The sequence below is a fragment of the Schistocerca nitens genome, chromosome 2 (genome assembly GCF_023898315.1).
Source record: "Schistocerca nitens isolate TAMUIC-IGC-003100 chromosome 2, iqSchNite1.1, whole genome shotgun sequence".
Taxonomy (NCBI): domain Eukaryota; kingdom Metazoa; phylum Arthropoda; class Insecta; order Orthoptera; family Acrididae; genus Schistocerca; species Schistocerca nitens.
The window spans coordinates 904,115,073-904,132,115 of NC_064615.1; the positions used below are offsets into that span (position 1 = coordinate 904,115,073).

General features: G+C 44.3%; 1 protein-coding gene across 1 annotated transcript in view; it reads right to left on the reverse strand.

The window, feature by feature from the left end:
* The window catches only part of LOC126237215 (division abnormally delayed protein-like), a 631,733-nt gene that overhangs the window by 276,740 nt on the left and 337,950 nt on the right, over positions 1-17,043 (reverse strand). The window contains exon 2 of the mRNA XM_049947101.1: positions 6,098-6,256. Within this exon, the coding sequence (XP_049803058.1) occupies positions 6,098-6,256 (159 nt within the window). The remainder of the gene's footprint in view (positions 1-6,097; positions 6,257-17,043) is intronic.

The window sequence follows — 17,043 nt, forward strand, 5'->3', positions numbered from 1 at the left end:
TTTCCACCGCCCCAATACCGAAGAGCGCGCGGATAAAACGATGTCTTAAAACCTTTCCGCGCAACTTCTGATCTCTCTTATTTTATTACGATAATCAATTCTCCCTACGTAGAAGGGCGTCAACAGGATAATTTCGATTCGGCGAAGAAAATTGGTGTTTGACATTTTGTGAAAAGATCTCGCCGCAACCAAAAATGCTTTTGTTTTAATAGCCGGCCGGAGTGGCAGAGCGGTTCTAGGCGCTACAGTCTGGCACCGCGTGAGTGCTACGGTCGCAGGTTCGAACCCTGCCTTGGGCATGGATGTGTATGATGTCCTTAGGTTAGTTACGTTAAAGTTCTAGGGGACTGATGACCTCAGAAGTTAAGTCCCATAGTGCTCAGAACCATTTGAACCATTTTGTTTTTGTATTTGTTTTAAAGATTGCCACCCCAGTTCCCGTATCGTATCCGTGACACTCCCTCCCCTCCTTCGCGATAGAACAAAATGAACTGCTCCTGTTTAAACGTTTTCGATATCCTCCATCATTCATATCCGGTAATGATAGCACACCTCACAGCAATACTCTAGCACAGGTCGGACAAGCATACTGTAGATAGTCGCTTTAGATGATCCGTTGCGTCTTTTAAGAGCTTCTTTGGTTTTCGTAATTGTAAATCCTAGGTATTTAGATGAACTGACAGTCTTTATACTTATGTGATTTATCGTGTACCCGAAATTTAACGGATTCCTTTTGGTATTCATGCGGATGAGTTTACACATTTGGTTATTTAGAGTCAACAGCCAATTTTTTTACAGTACAGATAGCTTACCTAAATCATTTTCCAATCCGTTTTGGTCTTCTGATGACCTTACGAGACGGTAAATGACAGCATCATCTGCCAACAATGATAAGGAACTTTCTTAGGGAACGCCAGATGTCACTTCAGTTTTACTCGATGACTTTCCTTCAATTACTATTGACCTTTCTGACAGGAAATCGTGTATCCTATTGCACAGCGGAGACGATACTTCATAGGCACGCAATTTACTTCTGAGGAACGACATCAAGAGTGTTTCAGGAATCTAGAAATACGGAATCAATTCGAGATTCCCTGTCGATAGCACTCGTTACCTCATGAGAATAAAGAGCTGGTTGTGTTGCACACGTGCGATATTTTCTGAATCCGTTCTTTGCGTCAATAGATCGTTTCCTTCGAGTTAATTCATTATGTTCGAAAACAGTAAATGTTCCAAAATTCTACTCCATAACGACATTAGTGACATGCGTCTGTAATTCAGCGGAACACTATTTCCTACCTTGTGACCGGAGCAACTTTTCCGTCTTTACGTACGGATCTTCCGTCGAGGGAGCGATTGTATATTCTACATCTACATCTACATACATACTCCGCAATCGACCATACGGTGCGTGGCGGAGGGTACCTCGTACCACAACTAGCATCTTCTCTCCCTGTTCCACTCCCAAGCAGAACGAGGGAAAAATGACCGCCTATATACCTCCGTACGAGCCCTAATCTCTCTTATCTTTGTGGTCATTCCGCGAAATATAAGTTGGCGGCAGTAAAATAATACTGCAGTCAGCCTCAAATGCTGGTTCTCTAAATTTACTCAGTAGCGATTCACGAAAAGAACGCCTCCTTTTCTCCAAAGACTCCCAACCGAGCTCCTGAAGCATTTCCGTAACACTCGCGTGATCATCAAACCTACCAGTAACAAATCTAGCAGCCTTCCTCTGAATTGCTTCTATGTCCTCCCTCAATCCCACCTGATAGGGATCCCAAACGCTCGAGCACTACTCAAGAATAGGTCGTATTAGTGTTTTATAAGCGGTCTCCTTTACAGATGAACCACATCTTCCCAAAATTCTACCAATGAACCGAAGACGACTATCCGCCTTCCCCACGACTGCCATTACATGCTTGTCCCACTTCATATCGCTGTGCAATGTTACGCCCAAATATTTAATCAACGTAATGTGTCAAGCGCTACACTACTAATGGAGTATTCAAACATTATGGGATTCTTTTTCCTATTCATCTGCATTAATTTACATTTATCTATATTTAGAGTTAGCTACCATTCTTTACACCAATCACAAATTGTGTCCAAGTCATCTTGTATCCTCCTACAGTCACTCAACGACGACACCTTCCCGTACACCACAGCATCATCAGCAAACAGCCGCACATTGCTATCCACTCTATCCAAAAGATCATTTATGTAGATAGAAAACAACAGCGGAACACTACTATTACTGCTAAACTTGGAGCTATTTAACAGCATACTGTGAAATGAACCTAACTGCCGTGCTTTCTGGACCGGAAGACTTGCCTTTATTAAGTGCTTTTAGTTGCTTCGCTACAGCAAAGGTACCAACTACTAAGCTACTCACGGTGGCCGCTGTGCTTGATTTCCACAGTACGCTCCTTTTACGTATTCGTTTATACTAAAAGAATAACCATGTGTACTAAGGATAATTAGATTTGTCATCATCTGTGACCACTGATACTTCTGTTTTTCCCCATAAGAGAATTTTGTACGTCACCACTTCTAATCCTAACAATTGGATGACTGAGCTTCGTGTGTGCTACCCGTCACGACCTGTCCAGAATTCCACGGTACACTATAAATTCCAGTCGTAACCGGTCGTGTTGCGCATTGCGTGAAAGCTAGGTAGTCATCAGTGTAAAGTGAAGTTTCTACGCGCCAGCCGCTGACATCCTGTTCCTGGCATTCTGCGATTAGTGAGCTGGGTACCGCCTCCTTGCGAGCGCTTCACACACGAAACCGGTCGTGGCGACCACTAAATAATACAGCCGTTGAAAATATTAACTGGCGCCGAGTATTTAGTACGGACTCCTGGACGTGCCCACGGACCAGACAGTCGTTTGCTTTCGATGGGCGGGCTTCCCAGCGCTGAACCGCTTCGTGACACGGGCATCGCTCGTCTCTCGTCTGTTTAGGGAACTCATTATACGCGATATTATCTAAATAACGCAGGCTACCTGTACGGAATCAGTTGTTTTGTTTTTGCTGTTCTTATGGCTCTTTACTGCAGTTCGCTAAAAACAGGTTACCAGCAGGCACATCCTAGTTCAGTAATGGACACGGCGGGCGCAACTTATTACGATTAAGTAAGGTCGACTGGCTTTGCTTATACTTCCAACGCGAATTTCCCAACAGAGAGCGCTTTTGTGCACGTTGCTACTTGACCTGAAATAAAATGCACGTATGGAACCAGTTTATGCAGCTGAGACAGTGGCCCTTGGATTTTGCCGTCAGTACATCTGACGCCAGCACAAATGTTGTAAAAATTTAAAAATCTTGTACTGAATCGGACCTCGTCCCTAGGTTGTCAGATTGATGATTTCATGTGTAACAGAGCAATTAGCTTGTCTATTTTTTTATCGAGTGATCAGTCAGCCACATTAACCTGTAGTGCTGGCCACCTAGCACGAATTAATCATTCCGATACGGATATAAAAAACCACCTCCATGTCCTACACATTTAGGCTACTGGATAAAGATAGGCCTTCTGGAACAGTTAGAGATTTTCACCAATAACCATAACTCAAGCTACACCATCTTAAATGAAGAAACTGACTTAATAAAACAAACCATTTTTTCGGAATTTTAAACAATCTTTAATCTTGCAAAACAGGCATTTGCTGTATAACAGACGCATACACGCACGAGCGCCCCTCACCCGCCCGCTTATATCGAGCGAGGTGGCGCTGTGGTTACCACACTGGACTCGCATTCGGGAGGGCGCCAATTCAATCCCGCGTCCGGCCATCCTGATTTAGGTTTTCCGTGATTTCCCTAAATCGCTTCAGCCAAATTCTGGGATGGTTCCTTGGAAAGGGCACGGCCGACTTCCTTCCCCATCCTTCCCTAATACGATGACACCGATAATCTCGCTGTTTGGTCTCCACTCCCAAAGCAACCCAACTCAACCCCATCGCCCGCCCAATTAACATCTCTCTTTCTCTCACACAAATCCTCGACGAACACCTCCTTCCCAAACGTGCAGGTAACTTGACATATTCATTAAGTGTTGCCACCAACATGCTAAGCTCACATGTCTTCGTAGTTCATAACCAATACGGAATAAGCAAGAATCAACCTGCTAAATACAAACATCAAAAAAAGTTCCGGAACCTGTACAGAAAATTGGAATGGAAATAAAATAAACATCATTTCTGCCCTTTTTATTGCTCCTGGAAACCAGACATTGCATTTTGTACCACCATACAGCGGGACCTTCAGAAGTGGTGGTCCAGATTACTGTACACACCGGTACCTCTTAATACCCAGCAGCACGTCCTCTTGCATTGATGCATGCCTGTATTCGTCGTGCCATACTATCCGCAAGTTCATCGAGGCACTGTTGCTCCAGACTGTCCCGCTCCTCCCTCAGAGTGGTTGGTGAGTCACGTCGTCCAGAAACAGCCCTTTTCAATCTATTCCAAGCATGTTCGATAGCGTTCATATCTGGAGAACATGCTGGCCACGTTAGTCGAGCGATGTGCACGATGGGGGCGCAAATTTACTGTGTCTAAGGCGTTCAGCCTGACCGGGTTGCCTCCAAACAAGTCTCCGACGATTGTCTGGTTGAAGGGATATGCGACACTCATCGTTGGAGAGGACGTGATGCCAATGCTGAGCGGTCCATTCGGCATGCTGTTAGGGCCCATCTGTACCGCGCTGCATGGTGTCGTGGTTGCATAGATGGACCTCGCCATGGACGTCGAGAGTGACGTTACGCATCGTGCAGCCTATTGCGCACAGTTTGAGTCATAACACGACGTCCTGTGGCTGCACGAAAAGCATTATTCAACATGGTGGCCTCTCTGCCTCGTGATGACTGGGTGTTGTGTGCTGTCCTTAGGTTAGTTAGGTTTAAGTAGTTCTAAGTTCTAGGGGACTGATGACCATAGCTGTTAAGTCCCATAGTGCTCAGAGCCATTTGAACCAACATGGTGGCTTTGCTGTCAGGGTTCATTCACTGCAACAGTAGCCCTTGGGCGGCCTGAGCGAGGCATGTCATCGACAGTTCCTGTCTCTCTGTATTTGCTCCATGTCCGTACAACAGCGTTTTGGTTCATTCCGAGACGCCTGCACTCTTCCCTTGTTGAGAGCCCCTCCTGGCACAAAGTAACAATGCGGACGGGATCGAACCGCGGTATTGACCGTCTATGCATGGTTCAACTACAGACAACACGAGCCGTGTACCTGCTTCCTGGTGGAATGACTGGAACTGATTGGCTGTCGGACCCCTCCGTCTAATAGGCGCTGCTCACGCCTGGTTGTTTACATCTTTGGGCGGGTTTAGTGACATTTCTGAACAGTCCAAAGGATTGTCTCTGTGATACAATACCCACAGTCAATGTCTATCTTCAGAAATTCTGGGAACCGGGGTGATGCAAAACTTTTTTTGGTGTATGTATAATTTCAATAACCGGATATGAAGAAAAAATGCCATTTTCAACGCTTTGTTCAAAAGGTTTGTTAATTTTGTCGTACTTAGTATCATTCAAGATCAATTAGAACTTCCGGAAAATACACTTTTTGTTCTGTTTATAGCCTATAAAGGATAGTTGTTGCCTGAGACAAAGTGTGAGGAATGTTGTGTAAATAACCTCACCGGCGAACATTGCGTACGTTCAACGTGATGTGGAATCAAATAACTGTAATGTCATCAAGCCGACTTTGTGATTTCCCTTGAGATGTATGCTGGACCTGTATTTATCCACTTGGCTGGAAGCTGTTTTGAGTGTTGGGCATGCTAATGTGTTGTGTTTGTGGTGTTTGCATATTTCTGTCCACCCCACGTATCGGAGACGTACCAGCCTCTCATAATAGCTCCAGCTGTAGTGGACGAAATGTGAGGCGCAGAAACACAATATCGGCCGCGGCCTAATGCCTACGAAACAAAATTCACCAGTGCAGTTGGTGCGTCCGAGCCCATTGGCGTAACGTGTGGATACTTCCGTTTAAAGCTGTGGGCTATCGAGAAGCCGCACGGCGCAAACTGTAGCGCGTGAGACAAGCCAGAGATTAGTGGCAGTGTTGGTGGAGACCCATACAGTACCTCTGACGGTGTCGGCGGCGGAGACGAGCAGCCCCTGCAGCGACCTGGAGTTGTGGTGCAGCAGCGCCTCGAAGTCCTTGCGCACGAGCCGCAGCAGTTCCTGCTCCATCTGCGCCGAGCAGCACGACCGTTCGGCGGTGCACACGTTCAGCGCCATACCTGCAACCGACAATGCACAAGCGGGGTTAGTACCCCTCCCACTCACCGTCTCTTCTCACGAAGCACACTGCATAAGCCAGCTCTCACACCTTACACTTGCACTGCACTAATCTTAGCGGGCCTGACTTCCGGACGAGAAGGTCCGGTAGTATCGGACACGTAACCTTACCCGAAACTGTCTTTGATGACTGCCGTTCTGCAGCTTATGCTGGAATTGGTCAGGGGCACATTCTAGTATACAACACGATACATATAAATAAATTCATATCCCGACCCAGTAACATTTTTCGCACAGCATTTATTTTTGATTTTCGGTTACAACCAAACAAATGTTAATGTATAATTAGTTTACGTACAAATGTAAAAATACGTACAGAAATACACACACACACACACACACAGATATATCCATATATTGTTCCACACCGCCTTAATTACAGGAAGAATTTTCCGAGGACATATGTCTGTAGCACACCGCAACTCCCCGAGTTACTAGAGGGAACCGTAGAGGGCAAAATTCGCTGCAAAAACCAGAGATTGGAATATGTTCAACAAACGACCGAGGACGTGAGAATCAGGTGCTTCTCTGAGATGAATAGCATGGCACTGAAAAGGAAATCGGGGCTGACCGCCTCAAATAAGTCAGATAAATGAGAAATCAAATAAAAGATGATCACACGTAAGCGTAGAAACGCGTATGAGTTACGTAGAATCCTTGTAAATGACCCAGGTATTGTAATATTTTCATTCACATTAGAAAGCGCTGTCCTCCACAACATAGTCGTTAATAAATGAAATGTCGTTATTAGACCCCACCCAAACCTTTATGTGAGCTAACCAAGGATCACAGAGCACATAGCAAGATATCCAAGGGAAGAAGTACCCACTGAACATTCAAAATGTTCAAATGTGTATGAAATCTTATTGGACTTAACTGCTAAGGTCATCAGTCCCTAAGCTTACGCACTACTTAACCTAAATTATTCTAACGACAAACACACACACCCATGCCCGAGGGAGGAATCGAATCTCCGCCGGGACCAGCCGCACAGTCCATGACTGCAGCGCCTAAGACCGCTCGGCTAATCCCGCGCGGCACTGCACATTCACAGAACTTATATGGGATCGAGAGTGCTGCGCCCTTTATGTGCGGCATCCCGACTATATTTTTCTAGTAAGGCTTTAGGAGCTAAAAATTAATTATGGAGGTGCCGCGCGCATTCATGAGAACTCCGGCTCCCGATGTCACGCCGAGTAATGGAAGAGTTAAGCAAGGAAAATTAAAAAAGTTTGCCGCACCTCCTAGCGAGTGACATCAACCGCTCCGCTAAATTACTAGGAACCGCCATTTTTCCCAAATATTCATTAGCTTGCTATGAATATTTATGGCAGGAAAATATTTTGCTGTAAGAGTTAATTCGGTCACTGGGTGCAGTTATTCATTAAACTCTTGTTGGCTCTCCAAGCTCCCAAAACGCAGTATTTTTTTAACACGCAAAATAAACATTTTTTCTTATTTTTCTTTTCTGTTCTTCGCATATTGGCTGCACTTGGTGTGGCTGCCTTGTGAGGCGCAGCGATATCCGTGGTTTTAGAGTTTCTGGGGAATTTTCTCACCGGATACCACTTTTTTTTCAGTCGTTCCATAGGGACCTGGCTAGACATCCAATTTCCAGAATCATCGACGGGAAATTACATGGCAAATTCGCAAGACAGACGCTGAGCAGACGTAATGGGCTACCGGCGATGGACTCGTTTTGGAAAAACTGCACTCACACTTTTAGACTGTGCTTTTGTGGGCGTATTTTCCCGATAGAGTAAAACAAAGGGTGTATCTAACTGCACTCTTGATCACTGACACAAACGCTATATCACATGTTCGACTTGCGCCCGTAATTCCTTTCACAAACTCGCACGATTAGTTTTCCATGACGTACTTCAGGAACATAGGCTAAGTTCTTGATTATGTCGCACAGTCATCATAAAACATACAGAGTTAAAAACATACAGGCGGCCGGAGTGGCCGTGCGGTTCTAGGCGCTACAGTCTGGAACTGCGCGACCGCTACGGTCGCAGGTTCGAATCCTGCCTCGGGCATGGATGTGTGTGATGTCCTTAGGTTAGTTAGGTTTAAGTAGTTCTTAGTTCTAGGGGACTGATGACCTCAGAAGTTAAGTGCCATAGTGCTCAGAGCCATTTGAACCAACCTAAAAACATACAAGATCATATACGCAAACAACACCATGTTGTTGTTGTTGTTGTCTTCTCCTACAATTTTACCCCTCTCCCTCCCATCCCAACCCAGTTAGGAAGCTGACGAGTCGTTGGTGCGTCAAGACGTGTTATATCAACAGATCGCTTCTTTTATTCCAGTTGGGCATAAATTTCTTTTCACCCTAATTCGACTCAGTACCTGCTAATTAGTTATCCGATATACTCACCTAATCGTCAGCATCCTTCTGTAGCCAACATTTCGAAAGCCTATATTCTCTTCTTGTCCGAATTGTTTATCATCCACAGTTTAGGACAGTATGACAGTACACTCCAGACAACTACCTTCATAAAAGACTTCGTAACATTTTAATTTATGTTAGATGTTAACAGATTTTTCTTTCTCAGGGAAGTTGGTGCCCCTCTTGTAATCTTCTTTCAGGACACTATCTATTCCGTTCAACTACTCTTCGAAGGTCCTTGCTGTCTGTGAAAGGGTACCTTGATAAACCAACATTCCTTTAAGGCCTTGTTCCTTTGCTATGGAAGAGCTAGATACTCTCGGAGTTCCACTTCCACCGCCGCAAGAAAATCAGACAATAATTTGAAAAAGTCCAATGTCATCTACATCTACATGTATACTCTGCCTGGCAGAGGGTTCATCAACCCATCATCCCAACAATTCTCTATTATTTCGCCGCGAGGGGTACCCGTGCGGTCTAGGGCGCCTTGTCTCGGTTCGCGCGGCTCCCTCCGTCGGAGGTTTGATTCCTCCCTCGGGCATGGGTGTGTCTGTTGTCTATAGGGTAAGTTAGTTTAAGTTAGATTAAGTAGTGTGTAAGCTTAGGGACCGACGATCTCAGCAGTTTGGTCCCATAGAACTTACTTTCCTTCTATTATTTCCCACTTGAACAATGCGCGGAAAAAAAATGAACGCCTACATTTTTCCGTGCGAGTTCTGATTTCCCATGTTTTATTATGATATCGTTTCTCCCTATGTAGGTCGGCGTTAGCAAAATATATCCGCATTCCGAGGAGAAAGTTGGTAATTGAAATTCCGTTAGAAGATCCTGCTGCAACGAGATACCCCTTTGTTTTAATGATGTTCAACGCAAACTTGCATCATGTCCGTGACACTCTCTCCCTTATTTCTCGATAACATAAAACGTGCTGCTCTTCTTGGAACTTTATTGATGTATTCCGTTAATCCTATATGGACGTTGGGCTCCATAAGGTTCCCTTTCTATGCAGCGACCGTGGAATATAAAATTATAAAGAATGTAGCAACCAGTCGCGGAAACATGATTTATTTATCTCGTTGCAAATCGATGTCGACTGATATCAGTCATCATCGATGCATTTTTCTAACGGATACATTCCATAAGTAGAAGTACTGTCCTGGCAGATTTCTATCATGAAGTGACACATCATGGGTCATAGTGTTGACCTATGAAGTGTCACTATGATGTGTGTAGAAAAATGCACCGATGATGACCGATATCAGTCGAAATCGATTTGCAACAAGATAAATAAATTATCTTTCCGCAACTGGTTGCTACATTCTTTATAATTTTAATCCTGTATGATAAGGATCCCACACCGCGCAGCAGTACTTCAAAAGAGGACGGACAAGCGTAGTGTAGGCAGTCTCTTTAGCGGATCTGTTGCATCTTAAATGTTCTGCCAATAAGTCGCAGTCTTTAGTTCGCCTTCCCGACGACATGTTCTATATGCTCTTTCAAATTTAAATTGTTCGTAACTGTAATTCCTTGGTATTTAGTTGAATTTACAGTCCTTGGATTTGATAGGTTTATTGTGTAATCGAATTTTACGGATTCCTTTTAGCACTCATATGGATGACATCGTGTGCGGTAGCGTTCTCGCTTCCCACGCCCGGGTTCCCGGGTTCGATTCCCGGCGGGGTCAGGGATTTTCTCTGCCTCGTGATGGCTGGGTGTTGTGTGATGTCCTTAGGTTAGTTAGGTTTAAGTAGTTCTAAGTTCTAGGGGACTGATGACCATAGATGTTAAGTCCCATAGTGCTCAGAGCCATTTGGATGACATCGTGCTTTTCATTATTTAGAGACAATTGCCAATTGTCGCATCATACATGTATCTAAATCGTTTTGTAATTTGTTTTGGCATTCTAATGACTTTGCTAGATGATAAACGACAACATCATCTACAAACAACCTAAGACGGCTGCCCAAATTGTCTCCTAAATCGTTTATGTAGATAATGAACTGCAGGAGGCCTATAACGATACCTTGGGAAACGCCAGAGATCACTTCTGTTTTACTCTATTACTTCCCGTCAGTTACTACGAACCTCTTTGAATGGAAACCACGAATCGAGTCGCATAACTGAGGCGATATTCCAAACGCAAGCAAATTGATTACATTCCGCTTGTAAGGTAGGATGTAGCCTACAGGCCTGCACCATAAAAATTTAAAATAAAATAAAAAGGTCTTTGTTTTAACAGTGGTCTTGGAGTCATCTTAAATTGTAAAAAACGTCAACGTAAATATTTTCTAAGGACTTTCCTGGCTGTTTCAGTGGACAGCTGATGAACTCCGCATCGGCCTCTAAAACATCGGATCAAACTCGCAATGGCTTCCCGTGAGACGCGTGTCACTGTAACCGAAAAAAAACGAAATTTTTTAAAAGGATAGTTAACGTAACGTTGGCAATTTGAAGAGTCTCCGATTTTGCAGAAAGCTGATTTTCTGCCTAACTCATTTCATACAAACCAGGAATCATAGACTTTAATTTTCCTGTTTCCAAATTTGGATTCTTGTGCTCTTGAAGCTGGATGCAAAAACCATTTTCAAATAATTTTTTTCGTTAAATAGATACTGCAAGACTTCTTAGAATCTACAGCGCCTGAGAGACAGCTTACTGACTCACGTACTAACGCCAGTAGAGAACAAGTGAAAAAAAAATTAATTTCCTATTACAATGTTATCGCGGCTATACTCATCACTATAGCTGGCTGACAAAGTAAAACAAAACAGAGTAGGGCTATTAGTCTAATAAGCTTTCTTATACCTTTCCATATAAGTTAATTTGTAATTCCAAAAGAGCTAAAGCCCCATAGGCGGGTCATTTAGCACTGACCGGCTGTCTTATCCTCAGTGTAAAGCGTCACTTCAATGTGGTCGGGTGAGTCATGTGGCCAGCACACCACTCTCCCGGCCGTTGTTAGCTCTCCAGCCTCCGAAGCCGCTACTTCTCACTCTAGCAGCTCCTCAGTTGGCATGACGGGGCTGAGTACATATCGTTCCAGTCATTCCATCAAATAAAACCTATGGCAATACCGAGAATCTAACCCATGTCTACATAGCAGTGAGGTACGCTGACTACTTAGCTAAGGAGCCTACCTAATCTTCAGGATGGTCTTAATTAAACTTTCGTTATTTGAGCCACTGTAGATGGAGAACTTTTTACCGTAAAGTTTTTTATTTATTTTATTTGTTATTTTCTTTTAGTCCGTTATCTATACACAAAAACATACCGCATCAAGTGCCTTGAATACAGCATATATACGGACATCAAAAAAAATTTTGCATCGCCTCGGTTCCAAGAGTTCCAGAACCTGTACAGAAAATTGGAACAGAGATCAACATAAACATCATTTCCGCCCTTTTTATTAGTCATGAAAACTACACATTGCATGCTGTACCACCATAAAGCGAGACCTCCAGAGGTGGTGGTCGTGATTGCTGTACACACCGATAGCTGTAATACCCAGTGTCCTCTTGCATTGATGCATGCCTGTATTCGTCGTGGCACTGTTAGTTCATATTGTCCCACGGCTCAACGGCGATTCGGCGTAGATCCCTCAGAGTGGTGCGTGGGTCACGTCGTCCATAACAGCCCTTTCTATTCTATCCCAGGCATGTTCGATAGGGTTCATGTCTGGAGAACATGCTGGCTACTCTAGTCGAGCGATGTCGTTATCCTGAAGGAAGTCATTCACAAGATGTGCACGATGGGGGCGTGAATTGTCGTCCATGAAGACGAATGCCTCGCCAATATGCTGCCGATATGGTTGCACTATCGGTCGGAGGATGGCATTCACGTATTGTACAGCCGTTACGGCGCCTTCCATGACCACCAGCGGCGTATGTCGGCCCCACATAATGCCACATAAACAGCAGGGAACCTCCACCTTGCTGCACTCGCTGGACAGTGTGTCTAAAGCGTTCAGCCTGACCGGGTTGCCTCCAAACACGTCCCTGGTGGAAGGCATATCTGACATTCATAGCTGAAGAGTACGTGATGCCAATCCTGAGCAGTCCATTCGGCATGTTGTTGGGCCCATCTGTACCGCGCTGCATGGTGTCGTGGTTGCAAAGATGGACCTCGCCATGGACGTCGGGAGTGAAGTTGCGCATCATGCAACCTATTGCGCTCAGTTTAAGTCGTAACACGACCTCCTGTGGCTGCACAAAAAGCATTATTCAACATGTTGGCGTTGCTGTCACGGTTCCTCCGAGCCATAATCCGTAGCTAGCGGTCATCCATTACAGTAGTAGCCCTTGGGCGACCTGAGCGAGGCATGTCATCGACAGTTCCTGTCTCTCTGTATCTCCCGCAAGTCCGAACAACACCGCTTTGGTTCACTCCGAGACGCCTGGACACTTCCTTTGTTGAGAGTCCTTCCTGGTACAAAGTAAGAATACGGTATTGACTGTCTAGGCATGATTGAACTAGAGACAACATGAGCAGTGTACCTCCTTCCTGGTGGAATGATTGGAACTGATCGGCTGTCGGACTCCCTCCGTCTAATAGGCGCTGCTCATGCATAGTTGTTTGCATCCTTGGGCGGGTTTAGTGACATCTCTGAATAGTGAAAGCCACAATGTCTGTGATACAATATCCACAATCAACGTTTACCTTCAGAAGTGCTGGGAACCGTGGTGATGCAAAACATTTTTTGATGTTTGTAGTATTTTAACATAATTTCAAATGTGTTAGTAATAACTAAGCATTATACTGTTTGAGGGGAAGAAATCTACATAGAATATCTACTTAAAAAGAAAGGTGATAATAATAATTATGAAAAATTTTAGTTCCTAACTTTTGGCCGTCTGGCGCACAGGTATATATTCATGCGGAATCCAGAAGGCACACGCTACTGATCTGCTTGACTATACAGCGTTGATGGATCACAATTTTTTTTACTTCATAAATCTGGACTACAGAACTACACAACACTACACCGCAACGTATGGAAACCCAACTTTATAGGAATGATGATCGTACTGCGCTACAGGATTTGTGTTAGTAGTTTCAGTATCATGACTTGCCGTTAGGCGCTGGTATTGGTAGGGTTGCACAGTTGCAGACAGTCAGCATGGGTCTGGAAAAGGTGAGCAAAGCTTTAGCTGCTTTTACAAAACAACAGCAGTAGTGTTGCTGCTTTTCGCCAATATCGATGCATTAAAGCAATACGGAGAGGTCCTTCTTCCGCCCGGTATTGAAGAACATGATTCGGAAGTTGGAATTAACTGGCGATTTGGGTATTGTTCCTGGGAGAGGCCGACGATCGATTGCGCCACAAATTGTGGACCAAATTACTGTTGCATGGCTGACAGTGGGAGACGCAGTGTGCGATCTTCAAGAGGTGCACCAACCGTGTCACGGCAACTGAACATTCTATGGACCACCGTTTGAAAAGTGCTGCGAATAACTGTAATCTGGTATCTCTGGTTAGGTTCCAGACTCTCGTGGATGCAGATGATCGTCACTCTGAGCAACGTTAATAACCTGGAAAGTAAACAGGGTAGGCAATTAACAAGTGTTACCTTCTCATGTAGAAATTAAAATGTGTTCCTTTAATGGCTTATTCGTTATTTCTCTTCTCCATGTCCTTAGTAATGCTTCCACAAAGTTTCATTGTCCTACGATCAGTCGTATTAAACACTGACCTACAGAATTTTCCCTCACAAAGACAACTCAAACTTAACCTATTCATTTATTACCCACAATATGCAAGCCCAACGCAATCTGACTGCTATACTACACTGACAACATGACTTCGACTAATTAACACAAAAGAATGGCCCCCAATCGCCAGAAATCATAACAATAATACAAATGCAAAAAAATGAAATTAAGAACTATGAAACTACCTCCACTCTGCCTAAACTCATTTCAATCACGAATCCCAACAGTGCAAACCCCATTCTTTTTTTATAAGTCACTTACCTCACAGAAAATCTTCATAACACGAACTACTGCAATTAACCCAGTAGCAATTACAGCCAGCTAAATAAAAAGATTGTAACTACTATCGACTCTAACTACTAGGAGACATATGGTTACCGAAAGAAAGATTTTGTTGAAGAGCAAACAATGTATTTAGAAAATTTTATCGTATTCATGTGACATCCAGTTCCAAAAATTATATAGTTGTCGATAATTCCACTGCCAAAACACTATCAACCAAACATCCATCATCTACATTTACTTATATATTTTCTTATAAACATATCACTTCATCTCGCTTTACAATGCATGTGCTACCAACACAGAGTCTCCACTAAGGATATCATGTCCATACACATCCCTGTCCACTCGCTAACTGCTAGTCCGTCCAACCACAGAGTCTCCTGCCGAGGGTGCAGAGCGCTGTCAGCGATATTAACGCAGTCTACAGCGCTGCCAACATACAAACAGGCTACTTACAGTTATCACGGTGAGTTGTGGAAGTTTAATCATAACAACCCTGATCTTTACAGACCGCCAAAAGTACTAACTAATCGCGATAAAAAGAAAGAGTACTATAAAAAGAAAGAGGACTATAAATACGGTGGTGCCAAACGAATATTCTTTCGTTGTTTAAACTCATGAATTCGGTAAACCATAATTTGTAGAGTAAAATTTTATAGGACTGAACAATAAACCTTAAATGCTGCGTTCTAGGCTATTAATTCGAAAAGTGGTCTAAAATGCTTAGTTACCACAGAATTTCCCTTGGTGTGGTCCGCACTACAGGTTCGGACTAGCCGTCTGTAGATGCTAAATAGGGCCCTGACTCTACAGGGTTGGCGGCTTATGCACGAGGTGCATTCAAGTTCTAAGGCCTCCGATTTCTTTTTCTCTGGACTGGAAAGAGATAGAAACATGCGCATTGTTTTAAAATGAGGCTGCGTTCATTGTCAATACGTCCCAGAGATGGCAGCACCGTACAGCAGATGGAATTTTACCGCCAGCGGCGAGAATGAGAACTGTTTTAAATACTTAAAATGGCGACGTTTTCCTTACTTGAACAGCGTGCAATCATTCGTTTTCTGAATTTGCGTAGTGTGAAACCAATTGAAATTCATCAACAGTTCAGACATGTGGTGATGGAGTTATGGATGTGTCGAAAGTGCGTTCGTGGCTGCGACAGTTTAATGAAGGCAGAACATCGTGTGACAACAAATCGAAACAACCTCGGGCTCGCACAAGCCGGTCTGACGACATGATCGAGAAAGTGGAGAGAATTGTTTTGGGGGATCGCCGAATGACTGTTGAACAGATCGTCTCCAGAGTTGGCATTTCTGTGGGTTCTGTGCACACAATCGTGCATGACGGCCTGAAAATGCGAAAAGTGTTATCCAGGTGGGTGCCACGAATGCTGACGGACGACCACATGGCTGCCCGTGTGGCATGTTGCCAAGCAATGTTGACGCGCAACGACAGCACGAATGGGACTTTCTTTTCGTCGGTTGTGACAATGGATGAGACGTGGATGCCATTTTTCAATCCAGAAACAAAGCGCAAGTCAGCTCAATGGAAGCATACAGATTCACCGCCACCAAAAAAATTTCGGGTAACCGCCAGTGCTGAAAAAATGATGGTGTCCATGTTCTGGGACAGCGAGGGCGTAATCCTTACTCATTGCGTTCTAAAGGGCACTACGGTAACAGGTGCATCCTACAAAAATGTTTTGAAGAACAAATTCCTTCCTGCACTGCAACAAAAACGTCCAGGAAGGGCTGCGCGTGTGCTGTTTCACCAAGACAACGCACCCGCACATCGAGCTAACGTTACGCAACAGTTTCTTCGTTATAACAACTTTGAAGTGATTCCTCATGCTCCCTACTCACCTGACCTAGCTCCTAGTGACGTTTGGCTTTTTCCAACAATGAAAGACACTCTCCGTGGCCGCACATTCACCAGCCGTGCTGCTATTGCCTCAGCGATTTTCCAGTGGTCGAAACAGACTCCTAAAAAAGCCTTCGCCGCTGCCATGGAATCATGGCGTCAGCGTTGTGAAAAATGTGTACGTCTGCAGGGCGATTACGTCGAGAAGTAACGCCAGTTTCATCGATTTCGGGTGAGTAGTTAATTAGAAAAATAATCGGAGGCCTTAGAACTTGAATGCACCTCGTACTATAAGTGGTTGTTGTTTCCCGTAGGTCGGTGACAGCGCTCGCGGCCACTCCACACACACGGAAGACCGGTTAAGCGATAGAGTAAATGCACTTCTCTCGGCAGCTCGATGAACTGGTCAGCTCTCACGAAGCAATAAAAAAACTGCGCTACAACGGGATGAATAACGATGTAGGCTGTGCGCTACATCGC